Source organism: Leopardus geoffroyi, chromosome A3 (assembly GCF_018350155.1).
Source record: "Leopardus geoffroyi isolate Oge1 chromosome A3, O.geoffroyi_Oge1_pat1.0, whole genome shotgun sequence".
Lineage (NCBI taxonomy): Eukaryota > Metazoa > Chordata > Mammalia > Carnivora > Felidae > Leopardus > Leopardus geoffroyi.
In genome coordinates, this window is record NC_059336.1 from 57,777,506 (window position 1) to 57,794,970 (window position 17,465).

General features: G+C 40.7%; 2 protein-coding genes across 8 annotated transcripts in view; both read right to left on the reverse strand.

The window, feature by feature from the left end:
* IL18R1 (interleukin 18 receptor 1) overlaps positions 1-14,222 on the reverse strand; it is a 39,731-nt gene extending 25,509 nt beyond the window's left edge. For 2 of the 4 annotated variants that reach the window (XM_045445577.1, XM_045445575.1), the window contains exons 1-4: positions 8,854-14,222; positions 4,931-5,038; positions 3,553-3,638; positions 1,361-1,735 (exon numbers count right to left, since the gene is read on the reverse strand). In XM_045445577.1, the coding sequence (XP_045301533.1) occupies positions 1,361-1,463 (103 nt within the window). In that variant the 5' untranslated portion in view covers positions 1,464-1,735; positions 3,553-3,638; positions 4,931-5,038; positions 8,854-14,222. The remainder of the gene's footprint in view (positions 1-1,360; positions 1,736-3,552; positions 3,639-4,930; positions 5,039-8,853) is intronic. The other 2 variants (XM_045445576.1, XM_045445578.1) reach the window with 2 other exon arrangements.
* Positions 14,223-14,277: 55 nt separating this feature from the next.
* IL1RL1 (interleukin 1 receptor like 1) overlaps positions 14,278-17,465 on the reverse strand; it is a 72,229-nt gene continuing 69,041 nt past the window's right edge. For all 4 annotated transcript variants that reach the window (XM_045445581.1, XM_045445580.1, XM_045445582.1 and 1 more), the window contains one exon: positions 14,278-15,794. In XM_045445581.1, the coding sequence (XP_045301537.1) occupies positions 15,409-15,794 (386 nt within the window). In that variant the 3' untranslated portion in view covers positions 14,278-15,408. The remainder of the gene's footprint in view (positions 15,795-17,465) is intronic.

Genomic DNA, 17,465 nt, shown 5'->3' on the forward strand with positions numbered 1-17,465 from the left:
AGGCCTTAGAGTTCATCATCTGCCTCAGCAGAAGTGTCACCTCGCCTGTTCTCAACCAGCCTACCTAACCATTTCCTGGGCAGACAGAGAGGGATGGTTAAGGGGCTCCTATGTAGCTTAGAGCGTGTGTGAGTTCATTATCTCTCCAGGTTACCACGTGGATCATCAAAAATTGATTAATATAATATCACTCCAAATCCAGGTATATATCACTTCCCTCCTTGAGTGCTTTTGCAAGCTGTCTCTTTCTCTCTCCCTGCCTCCCTCCCTTCCGCTTTCCCAACTAACCCAGATACTCTAGCTTTGGAAATTTATGTAATTCTTTCAGCTAACAGAGTCATCATTCCTGCCCTTTTGAATTTGTGATAGTTCAAAGTCAGCCTTCATGGACCCTTTCCATATCCTGTTTTCCAGTGGCTGCCGGATGCCCTTTTACTTTATTGAGGTATAATTAACATATAATAATATCAGGTGCACAACATATTGATTCAACAATTCTATACGTTACTCAGTATTCACCATGGTAACTGTGGCCACCGTCACCATACAATGTTATTAAAAATATTATTGACCATACTTTCTATGCTGTACTTTCCATCCCTGTGACTTATTTATTTTTATTTTATAAATTATAGTTTATTTCTGTGCCTAAAAGAAATATTTTATATATCATACATTGAAATAATTATGCTTAATAATACTTTCTATGTTTAAAAGAAATATTTTATATATCATATATTGAAATACTTACATATTTTATATATTTTAGTATAATTTTATATAGTTTAATTTATAAATTATAGTTTATTTCATAGTTATTTTATAACTGGAAGTTGTAATCCCCTTTTTCTATTTCACTCAGCGCCCCACCTTCCCTCGGGCAACCACCAATTTGTTCTCTGTATTCAAGAGTCTGGATTTGTTTGTTTGCTCATTTGTTTTGTTTTTTAGATTCCACATATAAGTGAAATTATATGGTATTTGTCTTTCTCTGTCTGACTTATTTCGCTTAGGATAATATCCTTTAAGTCCGTCCATGTTGTCACAAATGGCAAGATCTCATTCTTTTTTGTGAATGAGTAATATTTCATCACATGTTCCCACACTAATTTATATGCCCACAAACAGGATTAACTGAATTTTGAGAATGAGAATCCTTAAATTAACTAGAGCACTTCGCGGAAGGCATGGAGAAAATGCCTCCTCCATACTTAGGGTCTATTTCTCAAAGCAGTTGTTTGGTTTTAATTCGATGTTGTTAACCACAATGTAAAGAGGAAGTGGCTCAAATGGTAGACGTATTCTTTGAAAACATGGATGTCAAATCTACCTCAAAGTACAAGTGTTACTGAACACCAACCTTGTGTTTGGTGGTTGTTATAGAAGCTCCATTTTACATTTCGGTCCTTCAACGTAGAAGGTGTGATACAGGTGTAAGTGCTAGTGTTAGCTTCAATTGACATCCGAAAGGATGGTATGTCCAAAACAGTGTAATTTATTTTCCTGTTTTAGAAGTACGACACACATAAAGCCGTACGATATGTGCACTTCTGTGCCTGGATTCTTTCTTACATCATCATGTCTATGATAGGCATCCATGTTGCTGCATGGAGCAGTGATCTGTTTTGTCTCAAAGTTATGCAGTATCTATGCCATATCCAGTTGTGTTTGTATATGATAATTTAGCCATTCTAGTGGTGTTAAACATATGGATTATTTCCAGATTTTGGCCAGTCTTTAAAAAAAACCCAGAAACTTCCATAAACATCTGTGCCTGTGTTGTGATAGACATATCCACCATTTCTTTTTGGGAGTAGTTATCCTGTGAAGAACCCTAACCTGGATTACATTCTTTCCAGGGGTAGATGGTTGGAGTTGGAAGTTCACACTCTCCTGGCAACTAATGGCTTCAGCTACCTAATCCTATGCTTAACACTAAAGACCTTGTTGATTAGAAATGGTTTTTGGGGGCGCCTGGGTGGCTCAGCTGGTTGAACGTCTGACTCCCGCTCAGGTCATGATCTCGCGGTTCGTGAGTTCGAACCCTGTGTCGGGCTCTGTGCTGACAGCTCAGAGCCTGGAGTGTGCTTCAGATTCTGTGTCTCCCATTCTCTCTCTCTGCCCCATCTCTGCTCTGTCTCTCTCTGTCTTTCAAAAATGAATAAACATTAAAAAAAAAAAAAAAGAAATGGTTTTTGGTTGAAAAAAATGACTGGAATTTAAGCTGAAGCTGGGCAGACTGCCCAGGCAGGCACTCACTCCCATTCTTACATGAACAGAGAGTAAGAATCCAACAGCGTCAACAACCTAGACCCTTTGGAATGATATCTGTGTTTGGAATTGTCTTGAGTTTGGACAGTAAATAGGATGCTGTCACTCAACTTCTACTAGGTTAAATGAAACCTCATGTAGAAGACTGTCGTACTTGCCTAGATTAAAGCCTTTATGAAGGTTCTCTGAAAGGACAAAGAGCTGGGACCTTAGTAAACTTACAGAATGGGCTGTCTGGCTGTTTCTGAGCCTGAAACATGTTTCATTGTAATTTGGGAGCACGGTTATTAGTATATGTCTACAGAGCAAGGTGCCCATGATGCACACTTTTCTGCACCTTGCTTTTTCACTCAGCAGTTTCTAACAGAGGATTCCATATCAAGAGGAGCAGACCTACCTCTTTCAACATCTGGATAGTATTGCACTGTATGGATCTCAATAAAAATGGACCCACTTTAAGTAAATATTAGACAGGAATTATTTGAAAGTATCAATTTGTTCTCTCTCCAGCAGTAATTCTCAGAGTTGGGGATATGGGCTAATATGCTTCCCTCTCCTAGAAGACAGGTCAAGGCAAATCGGTGTTGGCATTCCCACTTTCTCTTCCAAGGCATAAGGAGAACCTTGCTTATCAGTCACGTGTCTCTTCTCCAAAGGATCCTAATGAGACCCCAGAATCATTCTCGATAAGTTTCCAAGTGATCACTGCTACTGCTAATCAGTTAAAATTGCTATCTGCCATCTGATATAAAGACTGCATGTTTTCCCTAGTCTACACAGTCTTTCTTAGGTACTCCTTCTAACTCGAATATTTCCCTCAAGACCTGTAAAGTATTCCCCCTCACTGTCTTCATCACCTAAATAACAAGATGAACCTTGGCCTCCGTGTTGGCAGAAAAATAATGTGTATAAAACTTGCTAAATATCAACAATAAAGATGGGCGTGAACTCTTCAGTTTTCAATAACACAAAGCAGGGTTTCACCTCAGACAAATGTAATGTGTTTCCAGACACGATCCTGCTCTCTCTACATAAACCCGGAGGACTAAATATTTCCTTTTCAGCAATCCCATATGATTCTTTACTTGATTCCATTTCTACGAACGTTTTATTCTCTATGCCAGGGACACGAATTGGTAACTCTCAAAGTGAAATTTAAAACCACTAATGTGAATAAATTCAGCATTTTCAGTAGCCACCTCCACATAAAAAAAAGTGAAACCTTGTTCTTCCCTCTCAACTACGAATGAAGTATGTCCGTGAATGATTATAATTACTTACCTGAGGTGCTTGTAAACATAAGTGCCAAAAGTGTTAAGAGCAGTTCTATAGGACGCATATTTAGGATTCTGTTTCCAGTGGTTTCTCTGGAAAACAGAGCAAGATGGGTTCAGCCAAAACTTGCAAACAAAAGCATACCTGTCTCATGAAGGAGATTTTAAAACATCTTCTGGCATGCAAACTTTAAAAAAATCAGCACAGTAAGTTTCCATATCCCTTAATAGAGTCACCAAGTGTTCTCAGAACTTTCAGCCATATAGAATTCATCACACTTCAAGGCAGGAAAAATTCCTAATAATGCAATTTTCTAATACAAGAGAGTCTGCTGTACAGAAAATCTACTATTCTATGAAAGAACATTCTGTGAAGTGCCAAGATATGTATGGCAGGTCTACTCATGTAGGGGTGTGTGTGTGTGTGTGTGTGTGTGTTCTTTTTTTTCTCATCACACCAAAATGCTCATTGTGATCTTCATGTGTGGCTTGAATTTTTAAATATCCATCTTTCTTCATCAGAACTAAGTTCTTGATAAGTTAGGAATTAAATCTGTTTTGTCCATTACTATATCACTAACATCCCAGCACACAGTCGTACAATCCTTAGTACACAGTAAGGACTAATGCTCATTCCGGAGGAACAGGTGTACGGATGTGTGCATGCATGTGTCTATACACACATGCCCACATGTGTTTATTTTAGGGAAACGGAGACAAAGCAAGAGTTTCCTACACTCCAAATGCCTAATCTACATTGGGTCAATGAACTCAAATCTGTGTTGAATTTCAGTCATACTCTAACCCATCTTTTGTCCTGTGAATTACAATTTTAGAGAGTAGGACAGGGGAAGGGGGCAGCGGGGCTCTTACACCTGGGTTGGCATCTCCAGCTGAGTCTCGACCAGCTGTACAACCTCAGGCAAGTTACTTAAAAGTCTCAGAGACTAGCTGCTCATTACCAAAGTGGAGATGATAAGAAGGCCCATGACCAAAATTACTGAGTGATAGAATGAGCTAATGTTTGCCAAGGCTTTCTGGATGCATAGTGGCCTCTCAGTCCCAAATAATTCTCTTACTAACTGCCATGCACCTCCCATACTTAAAAAAGAAGAAAAACAGTTAACGTCCAAGTCCCGGATGAAGTTTAAGGGCTGTGCAGTCAGACCATTTACATCAATCTTTATGAATAACATCACAAAGCAAAGCATCTGATGTAATTTCCAAGAGATAATAATCAGTCACGTAAAGGGTTAAGTAGGTATGGAAAGTACCAAGTGTTCAAAATAACTAAATTAGAATATTTCTATGGTTCTATGGTTTGAAATCAATCCCCCACCCACACTCACACACACATATTTATTATTAACTATCTATTCTCTTACCTTGGATAGAATGAAACGTGTTGTTTCCTCTGGTGAAGGTTGACACAGCCTTATAAAGGGCACTGCTATTTTTTCTTGGTTTTGGTTTTTGTTAATTTTCAAGGTCTACTGAGAGATAAAGTTATTAAGAAATAATCTAGCATTCTGATAAGTTAACTCTGAGTTTCAATATGAATCATGTTAAGATCCCAGTATACAAATTAGCTGATATTTGCACTGCTCTGTGTATGTAAACATAAAAATTTTATTGTGCTTTTATGGATTTAAAAGATTAAGATATTAAATAATATAACTCATTTCCAAAAGAAAAGCTATTCTGGAAATGTCACATTTGGTACCATGTGTGATGTTGATTTTTTTTTTTTTTTTGCCTTTCCATAATATTTGAATTTCTTTCTTCTTTCTTTCTTCCTTCCTTCCTGCTTTCCTTCCTTGCTTCTTTCCTTTCTTTAAAAAAAATTTTTTTTTCTGATTTCTAAAGTATTATATGCCCAGTAGGGGACATTTATAAAATGAAGATTGAAAAGAAGAAAATAATCTCAATATGCAAAATAATTTAACATGTTTCCTTGTGCTTTTTCTACATATTTTTTCAACTAATTAGGATTATGTTTAAAAAGTTTCATATCCTGCATTTTCCACTCATTAAATGAGCACCTTCCTGTGTCACAAAAATGTCTTTGCTACCATCATCTTAATTGCTACATATATTCCTTGATATGAGTCTAATTATAATTTATAAGATATATTTGATTACGAAATAACACCATGGCCATCTTCTCATGTCAGACGATATGTATCAGTTTTTGGAGCACGGCCTCTGGGGCCAGACTGGCTGGATTTGAACCCTCATCCTACTCTTTATCAGATGAATAATTAATTAAAGAGTCCTGCCTTTCCTATGTGTTGACAGCATAGTTATAAGTATGGGCCCTCTGTGCAAGCACTCTGTGGAAATCTAACAGTATGACTGCTCAGGAAGTGCAAATATATGCAAGCACACACACACATACACACACACACACACACACACCACTCTCTCTCTCTCTCCTCTTCCGTTGTGTTTTATTTTTCCATTCATAGCACTTATCGCTAATGGATACACTTTATTTTATGTTTGTTTATTATCTGCTGAATTAACACACACATTAGATTCATTAACTATATACAGTTGGGCATCTTAGGTGATCACCTGATCCACTGTTACACCCGCACAATCTTACTATTGAAATGCTTCTTAAATCATGACATCTTGGAAAATATGTTTTAACAGTGAATGTGAAGTCTACCTTGAGCTTAAAAAAAAATGATAATAATAATGCCTGGGTCCCCACCCAGACACCTGAGGTACAGCTTAGGCTTCCTGATTGCTAAATATCATCCAGGTGATTCTAATATGCAGCCAAGGTAGAAAGACACTAATCTAGGGGGCTTATTTGTATACTTAAAAGTAAATTTAATAGATCACAAATATACACATTTAACGATAATATTTATTATTTAAGACATTAAGTATCTGTGCATATATATGTATGTGTATATAAGTGAGTTATCTATGTGCACACACACACATACACACACAAAGAATACTCACAAACTTCCCCTAAATCACCAAATGGAATGAAGTTTTCTCTAAACAAAAAAGGCTCTCTTCTAAAAATTGTGTGACTTAGAGTGAGGATACAGACACAAGCCAACTGTTCTCTCTGAACCCAGCGTAGTACTATCCAGGGCCCCTGCAGAGTGTCTGAATGTTCATTCCTGAGTCCCTGGTTCTGTCCAACTGCCCTGTTTATAGACCCCACCCTGAGCAAAGTGACCATTCTCTAGAAAAAAATAATAATAGTTCACAGAATTTCTGCTGAGGAAGCTGAGACTGGACCAGGTGAATAGGTCCAGATTGCAGAAAGTTACACTGACCCACATAAATAGATGTAGATTGTTTCTGTGAAAATCATCCTGATTAGCAAAACATAATTGAGTACCTCCTAAGATAAGCTGCCTTGATGAAAATCTTAACACCAGTGATTTTTAAAATAACTTCTTCTCTACAGTGTCCAATGCCTAAGTGTTTCACTCAGTCTTCGAGATGACAAAACCACCAAATGCAAAGAGGAAAAAGTGATCTTGGACATAAAACACACACATGTGCACACGTGCGTGCACATCCATGCTTCCACTCCAAGGAAAGCAGCATTTATGTTGAACGAGGGTTGCCCTGTGCAGGGCCAGGAGAATCATTCCCATTTCACAGTCTTTTCCACAGACACCTGCTGTGATCCTTCTGCTTCCCCCACCTCCACCTGTGCCTGTGCCAGTCCTGCTACTTGAACCCTTCCTGCTTCTAACTGTCGGCTCCCTGAATTCTAACAGCCTGGCTCAATGGTTGCCTTCTCAAGGAAGCTCTCCAACGGCTGGTGCCCCAGACAGCTGCACACTTGTACGCACTGCATTCCCATTACTCCTGATTGATCCCCGCTCCCTGGGACTTCCCTGAGGCCAGAGACCCTGTCTTTCTGTGTTCCCACACCACTTGTTCAGAGCCTTTATATGTTTTTGTGCCGGTGGGAGGGGGGAGCAGTCATACCGTCCCAGAACCTGCATAAACCCAGCTTCTCCCAAACCTACACCCTCCCAAACCATCCAAGGACTTTGGGTTGAGATGTGTGCCCCAGATCCCAGCGTTGCACAGCACCAAATGAGTGTTGGTGGAAGTTCCTAAGAATAGACCAGGGGAAGGGGGTGAAATTCATACAATCACCTCAGGTGTCTATATCTGCCTGGGATTGCCCAGTCATTAATTTGTCTCATAACTGCAGTGCGATTTGCTCTGGGTTCTCACTCCTGGAGGCACCTCGAATTAAAGGCAAACGTTTTGGAATCAGAGAAATTTTGTTGTGAATCTGTGATCTATTACTTAGTAGCTGGATGCCCTTGGATAAATAACTAAATATCCCTGTGCTTTGGTTCTCCTCCTTTAATTAAGCATAATGATAGTGCCTACTTCATTTGGCCTACAGGAAGAATAAATAAAAATAATGCATCTGAAAGTTTTCTATGCCATGTCAGACAAGAGCTTAATAAGTGAAAACTACCAAATATTTTAGCCATTTTCACTTTTTCAGGAAAAAAAATTGGGGAAGTTTTAACCTTTAAAATTATACTATCAGGGAAAGTTGATGATGCTGTCTCACCAACTATTCGTGTGTGTGTGTGTGTGTGTGTGCATATATATGTGTGTGTATATGCAGACACATGCACATATATACTCAATATTTATATACATATCTGAATATATATATATATACAGTCCTTACATACGGTGACTCCACTTATGATTTTTTTTTTCGTTTATGATGGTGCAAAAGAGATACACATTCCGTGGAAACCGTATCTGGAACCTTGAATCTGTATCTTCCCCCAGGCTAGTGTTACGCCCTAGGATCCTCTCTAGTCCCAACTCCTAGTGGGCCAGGGGTTCACGAGGGTGAACAATAGATACCTTTACAACCATTTTGTACCCAGGCACCCATTCTGTTACTCACTTTCAGCACACTATCCGATCAACTGAATGAGATACTCAACAGTTTATTATGAATTAGGCATTGTGATAGAGGATTTTGCCCAGCTGTAGGCTACTGTCTGTGTTCTGAGCACCTTCAAGGTAGGCTGGGCTAAGCTATGATGTTCAAGAAATAGATTCATGTTCCAGTGACTTAAGATATTTTCAGCTTAGGCTGGGTCTGTCAGGACTACCCTCATCCTAAGTGGAGGCAGACCTGTACACATAGTGGCATACATACTAAGCTGATCTTGCTTTCAGAACCCTGGCCCCAGGAGGCTGGGTCGCCCTTTGCCAGGCGGGCCGGCAGCAGAGGGGAGGGGGCAGGGGGTGAGGATGGCATCCGGGCGCTGCTTCTTACCTTCAGAGGGGAGTCCCCGAGGCTGGCGCGGGGGCGGCCGTCCCTCCTCCACCCCGGTGGCCTTGGCGACAGAGGCAGGAGTTCAAACAGCAGGTGAGAAACTGCAGTCGCCGCCTCCCCAGCGCTGTGAAACACGAAAGGAAAGAGAGGAGCCGCAAGTGTGATTAAAGATATAAGGCAACTAGAGAAGGTTGGAGGAAAAAAAAAAAAGGGGGGGGGGGGGTACAAAAAAAAGCAGAAGAAAGAAAAAGCGTCCGGCAGCCGCCGCGAAGGCTGTAGGTGGGACGCTGCCCCTGCCCAGTGTCTGCAGTGCTGGAAGTGGGGCGCTGCTGGGTCCCGCAGAGTGTTCCAGGTCTGGGTTGCTCCAATCGAAGATGCTCCTGGTCGAGGTTTGCTCCCAGTGGGGGGCTAAGGGATGGGGGGAATCTTCCCAGTCTGCGGTGCTCCTCTGAGGGGGGTACGCCCTGGCCCAGGCGTTCCGGCCCCGGAGTGCTCCTTGTCTGGGGCGCCCCTCCCAGCGTTCTTGGGGTTTGGGCTCCTCCACCTGGGCGCCCCGCCTCTGAGTTCCGGGAGCTGCTTGATCGCGGCGGCGACTGCACACAGCTGGAAAATCCCGCCTCGCCCTTGCACGGAGGTCGGCTGCGGTCCCCGGCGGGGCGCGGCGGGTCTCGGGAAGTCTGGGCTGGTGGGCGGTGGCCGAGGGACCCGCAGTGCCCTGGGCGCTCGGTGCTGCTCTTACACACCCTACAGGCCGCCGAAAGGTTTGCACCAGAGTAAAGTCAACCCGCCCGTGGGGCAGAGGGGCACCGTCTGTGGTCAAGGGGAAGGAGCCGGGGGTGGGGGGCTGTAGATAGGAAAGAGGCCAAGTAACAGCCCCAAAATGACAGGACGGCTTCTAGAAGTTACCCAAGGTGAGGAGGAAGCCATTGTCTGAAGCACTGAAGCCTCAGATCTGTGCCGAGGCCTTCTGCCTGTGCTGGGGGTTGGGGCGGGGGGCGGTTCTCTCCTGGGAAGTAATGGAGAGGGGTCAGAGGTGTTGAACTGAAATTTTAGATTGTTTAGAACAAAAGAAGGGCAAAGGAGAACTTGTACTCCTAATTTTTTGTTTTTTTTTTTTTTTTTGTTTTAGTGTGGTAGAACTCAGGATACATTTTTAGACTGGTCTGTGGTAGGGTCTTTCCAAGAAAAGTGAAGAACGAAACCATGGCTGACAGGAAGAACGTTTAATGAGACAGTGGTTTTCATCCTTTTTACTCGGTCAAAATAATTCATCATATAATAAAAGAGAATAATCATATAATTATCTCAAATGCAATAAGAACAAGCATCTGACAAAATTCAACAGGCTTTCTTCAAATAACACTAGGAATACTGAGAATAGAAAGGAACAGTCTTGATCTGATAAAGAATGTCTATAAGAAACCTGTAGGTAGTTTCATCATTAATACCAAAACACTTTCCTTTTTTTTTTTCTAAGATGGGGAACAAGATAAGGATGTTATCTTTCATCTGGGACAATCCTGTTGTAATAAGCAAAGAAATAAAAATAGAAGACATACAGATTGGAAATGAAGAGATAAAACTACTGTTTTTGACAGAGGGTCGATTTCATGATCACCCCTTTGAAATTCACAAAAGAGTTACTGGAAATAATAGGTGAGTTCAGCAAAACCATGGAATAAAGAGCCAATATACAAACTCAAGTGTAATTCTATATACTAGTAATGGAAATTTGAAAAATGAAACTTGTTAATAATACCACGTATAATACCATAAAAATTAAATACCAGGGTATAAGTCCCTTGAAACATGTACAAATTGTCTACAATGGAATCTACAAAATACTGCCAAGAAAAATGAAAGACCTAAAAATTGGAAGATTGGAAAGACCTAAAAATTGTTAAGAGATCTATTCTGCACAAACTGTGGAGTTTATATAGTCTATACATTTTTGACTCTATACGTTATAGAGTCTATATATTTCATGCAATCCAAATCCTAGGAGGAATTTTCAAAGAAATCGAGAAACTGTTTCTACAATTTATGTGAAAATGCAAATGATCTAGAATAGTTGGAACAATCTTGGGGAGAAAAGAACAAAGACTTACACTGACTTGAAGGTTTACAATAAGGCAATATTAATCTTAACTGTGATATTTGCATGAACATATAAACAGAAAATAATAGAGAGTAGAGTAATAGACCCACACATTTACAGCCTATGATTTTTGACCAGAGCACCATGTCAATTCAATGGAGAAAGAAAATTTTTTCACAAGTGTTGCTGAAAAAATTGGGCATCTCTGTGGGGGAAAAAATGAAGCTTAACCCTCCCCTCATCCTATATACAAATATTAATTCACAGTGGACAATGTGATCATAGTGAACATAAAAGCTGGAACCATAAATACTTCGTGAAGATCCATAGGAGAATATCTCCATGATGTTGAGATAAAAACAAACAAGCAAAAAACAAACAAAAACAAACACAAACAAAAACTTAGGACACATAAAACACTAACCATATAAGAAAAATTGATCAGTTGGGTGTTATCAAAATTAAAAATGTCTGCTAATCAATGATTTCATTTAAAAAAAAGGAAGAGATAAGGAGGTAAGCCTGGAACAATTCTCACCTTACACCTATATGAAGAGGAATTTATATACAGAATATATTTTAAAAATTTCCACACATCAACAATATGAAGAGAAACAACACAATTTAAAAATGTGCAGAAGACTTTACTTTCACTGAGCAATACATGAATCTTATTGGTGAATAAGGTCATGAAAAAGGTTCAACATCATTAATCAACAGGCAACTGCAAATTAAACCATAATGAGGTTCATTTGCCACCCACTGAAATAACTAAAAGGAAAAGAAGCCTGACAATACCAGTCATTGGTGAGGATTGACTCAATCATAAGAGCAGTCTCATACATAACCGTAGGAAACATAAAATGGTACAGTTCGCCAATTTGACAGTTTCCAAAAAGGGACCAGTCCTAGGTATTGAGCTAAGAAAAATAGAAACACAAGTCCACAAGAGTGTTCACAGTCTCCAGGTCCACAGTAGGTACAACATGAAACCACCCATGTGTCCACCAACAGGGTTAGGTTAAACATACCGTGTACAGCCATACAATGGAATACCACTCAGTAATACAGAGGAACAAACTACTGACACATGCAAAACATCGATGAATCTTCAAAATGTTACATTGTGTGGAAGTAGGGAGTCACAATGCTGTGCGCCTAACTTTACTGATAGAAATTTCAAGATCTGACAAAACGAATCCATAGAGATAGAAATCAGAACACTGCCTCTGAGGAGAGGGATTGACTGGGAAATGGAAGGATGGAACGTCCGGGGGTGATGGAACTATTTCTATCTTGTTTGGGATGATAGCTACACAAGTATGCGTAATTGTCAAGACTCATCAAACTTAAAATCTTGCCTTTTATTGTATGCAAATTTGACTCAAGCAAGAGCAATTCTTTGTGTCTTTATAATTCACCAGAATTTAAACCCGGGTCATAAGGTAGACACATCACTGGTTTGGGCTGTATTCATTGTATTTCACACTACCTTGTGTGGTACATGAAGCACTTGTCACTCTGATGGTACAGATGAAGGAAGCGAGAGAGGTCGGTGGTGCTGCTGGCAGGAGAATCCAGGCTTCTGGAAGTTCTGCGGTCTCTCTGTGAGCATATGCTTGGAATCAGGCTATTAGAGCTGAGAAAGACCTCAGAGCTCTTCTTCTCCATCCTTAGTTTGCAGAAACCGAAGCTCAGATGACTTGGGAGGTGGTGTGTAAGTTTGGGAAAGGAAGCACTGCAGAAAAGAGCTGAGTTGCTCCTGGGGCCAGCTCTGTCTGGTTCTGTGAAGTGTTTCCCTTGTCCCTTCCCGTTCTAACCCCATAAGATAAGTAAGGAGTATGCCTGATTCACCTGAATACCCCTCCAGAGCTCTTCCTCTCCCTGCCCTTCTCAAAGAGATACTCAGCTCATGTTCAGGAAATGTAAACGCTGAATACTTGCAAAGCAGCATATAATACAGACAGTTAAAATATAGTTAAAAAGAAAGTGTATCAAAAACAGGGGAGAGATTATTATAAATTTCTTGTTGTGATATCCTATGTACGTACTTGCTGTAGAAAGAGCCCAAGTTAGTCTCCATGCTGTCAAGTAGCTAATGCAAAGAGGTAAATAAAATCAGTTCCAAAATGCCCTGTGTCCATCCACCAAACAAGTGTCTGTAAGTCTAGGTGGGTGGGGAAGCAGGATTAAAGGCACATCTATTCCTGATGGCCAGGGTGGAGAAGTATCCTTCAGAGGTGCTCATTGCGAGAGGACTTGGAGTATCATCCATGTTTCAAAAAGCACAATGAGATGTTGCCATTTATTGAATTCTTCTCTGGTCCAAAGAGTCTTCTTCTACTTTTTGATTTGCACAAAAATACAAAGAGTTTGGTATGGTTTATTCTCACGTTACCTAAGGTAATTTTGGAGAAATTTTGGAGAAGTTGAGTAACTTACTCATAGTCACACAGCTGGTTGAGAGCAGAGGATAGATTGTTGATTCCAAATTAGGTGATGCTGACCAATCATTTATAGGGCATCCTTCTCACAGGCTTTGGTTTTTTTTGTTGTTGTTGTTTTTTACTAATTCAACGAAATCAGACGTCACCACAGAAAAGCACAATAGCCCACCAGCATAGGGAGAATCAGATTTAGCAAATAAAAATACAAGATTCGCAGCTAAATTTGAATTTCAGATCAATTTCATATGAAAATTCATTCTTGGAATTCAACTTTAACTGATGTCTTGTAATTTATCTGGTAACCTTAATCCAGGGAGTATAGATTCAGATTATACGGTACATAGAAGGATGGGTAACTGCAGATCCTTTGGGCAACCTTCCAGAAATATGATCTCTTTTCAAGCAAGGCTCAGTAAGGCATTGAGTGAGAATGCAAAATTATACTTGCTGTCGAGGGTCTGGAGTACAGTTTTCTTTTGTAGCTACATCTGAAATCATACATGTTTTAAAGCAGCTCAGCTGAGGGTAAGATCTCCAACCACCTGTAAAATCTGAGCTCTGACAGGACTCCCAGCCTGAGAGGACACTGCTGAGTTACGGATCCACTGATGGGCTCTGTGGCCCCTGAGGCTATGTGAACTCCTTCAAGGAGTGGTCTTGACTGCATACCTTGAGGTCACTTTTGTCAAAGGGTTCTGTCAAAATGCTTTACTAATTTCATAGAAATGTTACAACAAACCAATTTCTCAAATTAAAAAATAAAAATAGGGGGCGCCTAGGTGGCTCAGTCGGTTAAGCATCCAACTCTTGGTTTTGGCTCAGGTCATGATCTCACAGTTTGTGAGATCGAGCCCCGCATTGGGCTCTGTGCTGACAGCTTGGAGCCTGCTTGGGATTCTTTGTCTCCCTCTCTCTCTCTACTGCTCCCCCCACTCTCTTTCTCTTTCTCTCTCTCTCTCAAAATAAATAAACAAACATTGTTTTAAGTTCAAAAATTGTAACTGGGGAATATAAAATATGCTGGTATGGTCATTGCAAAACTACTTATAATGATGGCTATTTAAACTCAACACAACTCAAATATACAACAATAACTAATTAGGCATGTCAGCGGTGGCACAACAGTGAAATAGAACTTTATGAATAGTTAAAATGTTAACATTTAAGTGACATGTCAAGTATTTTTATTATGATGTTAAGTAGAAAAAATGTATAAACCCTACACACTGTGCGAGCTCAGCTATATTAACAGAACATTTAAGTTCAAGTTAAAAGTTTTTTAAATACAAATTTACCCAAATGTTTAAAAGTCATTATCTTAGGATGATGGATTTGTGGATAATACTCACTCTTTTCTTCTTTGATCTTTTCTGTTCTTCTGTAACGTTTAGAGTGAGAAAAAAATATTTCTAAGGAGAATAAAAATATATCAAAGCGACTTTAGAACTTCAAATACTGATTGTAATGGCAGTTGGGTAAGGGACCCCAATGGTATCCACAATATTGAGATGATAAAACTTAGCACTCATTAAAATAAAATATAATAATTTTTGGTAGGTTGGAAACAAGATTTGCTGCTAATATTCTGCTTGTGGGAATCGGAGTGTTCTTCATGGTTACATGAAAATTTCGCTCTAATGCTTTTTGTTTGTTCAAAATGTAGAATATTGACAAGGAAAAAAGGGCAGGAGAACAAGAAAGAGAGAGAAAGATGGAAAAAAGAATAGTGAAAAGATCCTAGGTCTTATGGAGAAAGACCAGCAAAAGGAGAAAGGGAAGGAAATGTGGGGTGAAGAGAGGGGGAGCGAGGATAAAAATTTCGGGGCATTTTGCGTCCACCCAGAATCAGGAAAATGGAAGTAAAGTTGCTAGATGAAACCTGAGACCTGAACACCCTTGACATGTCCCCATTTCTCATGCCTTTCCTCCAGTGTCTGGCCCAGGGGCGTAATCCTGCCAGAAGGAATGCAGATCTAGGAAATCTGGTGCACCAGCACATCAAAGCAAGCGCTACTGCCCCTGAGTACTCAGGGAAGCCCAAGTGGATGTCTTCCTTGAGGGTTTGTTTGGCACAGGCATGTGGTACCTCACTTGCTTCCAGAACTTGGAATTCAGGGACCGTTTGTTGGCCACATCATCTTCCTTCCACTTGATGGTACCTTGCATTTCCACGACGTGCTTGAGGGAATCTTGGAGCTCCCCAAACTGCATCCCTCCTGGCTTGCTCAGAGCCTCTAATTCTATAAGAATCACCTTGGAGTCGTTCTGGATGAGGGCACTGTGCAAGGCGATCTCCTGCTCATAGGCAAACTCCCTGCAGTGAGTGATTTCAGGAGTCAGGATAAAAATGTGCCGCCTACTCTTTCGTATGTTGGTTTCCACTGAGGTGGCTGCATCTGGGGATAAAAGACATGGATCAGATTTCCTGTTGATGCATTTTTAAGTCTAATGCTTTGATCATAAATGTTCTGAACTTTAAAAAACTGTTATTGTTATAGCCTGCCATGAGATTCTGACACTGATCAATTCTTTATTCAGGAAAGTGGGAATGAGCTTGGATGGACAACTTGTGTTCATCTTCTCCTTCTCACTGTCAGAACATCAGTCCCAAAGCCTTCTTCCTTCCCAGGTAGAGGGGTCCTAACTAAGACAGAGTCCTTGGAGTTAAATGGGAATGTAGAGATATTTAGCAAGAGACTTAGAATTCAAGTTCATTAACTACATGTTGCCCTCTTCGAATATTAGCTTATGTGTTTAATAGGGCTTAGAACTTTAACTCTTAGGAACCCTTGCTTCTCTGAACTGATTCAAGCCTCTAGGGGAGTCCTGGATTCATGTCTTTCCCCAAGATCTCTGTTTTAGAAGCTGATTTGATCCAGACTAGAAAAATCTTAAGGAAGACCAGATCCCCTTATCAAGTTGGAGTTAATACAGCATCAACTCCAAGATGATAGCAGGTAACTTCTGGACAAACTTAGAAAGAACATGTAAAATACTCAGCTCTCACTGCAAGGAGGTAACAGCACGATCAAAGAAGCTTAACCATGAATGAAAACACTCAAGATATTCCTAGAGGCTGGCAGCTGAAAGACTGCCAATTCATGTAGTGGCAACTAGGGAAATAAATGTTAAATGCTGCCAGGTAGAGACCTTATGTTGGTCAGGATCGCAACATAAAACTTGGCATACACAAAGGACTGACTTAAGAGAGTTTAATCAAAGGTCAATTTATAAAAGATGTGGGCAGACCCAAGGGAAATCAGTGAGAGATACCTCAGAACCCCCAACATTGGAAATAACACAGGAGGCATTACCTCCCTCCAGGTATGAAGGGGAGGAAGCAGTTATGGAACCCTAATGAGTATGAAAGCAGCTATCAAGAGCCCTTGCTTTGGGAGAAAGGAGCCCAGCCACCCTGGCAACCTCACAAGATGCCTGCCTCTGACCTGCCTCCAGTGCTCCCTCTTGGCCAAACTCAGCGTGGAGCAGAAGGCGGGGGTGTGATGGATTCCATAATGACCAGCCACCCAGGGCCATTGGATGGAGTGGGATGCAGAGTGGATTTGAAGGAGCAAACAGAAGATACCTAGGAGGGGAAGAAATATACTGATGCAGGCAGTCATGATCTTTTTCTAAGGGAAGAGTGAAGTTTGGTGTTGTTTTGTTAGATCTGATTTTATTTTGGTTGAAGTAAGGTCAGAAGATCCCCTTGAGGGAGGGGAAGTAGGAAGTCTTCTCACATGAAAACCAGCACAATGCAGGCTACATGAGCTGGAGCATCAGCGAGCTGTCTGGAGCGAGACGGAGCTACAAGTGAGGTCAATGGATCTCAGAAAGAAGAGATGAAGAGCTTGCAGCCAAGTGTAGCAGGTGCTGTGACATCACGAACAGATGGAATCCCTGCAGCTTCCTGTGCTGGTGTGTCACATGAAAAAGAACATTCGAGCACCATGACTTGCTCCTCTCGACTGGCCTGAGTAGCCAAAGAGAGAGTTGGAGGAGGGAGAAAGAATCCAGAGGAAATTTGGATTACATTTTCCTGAATTGTTCATTTTATAAGCCTCCCA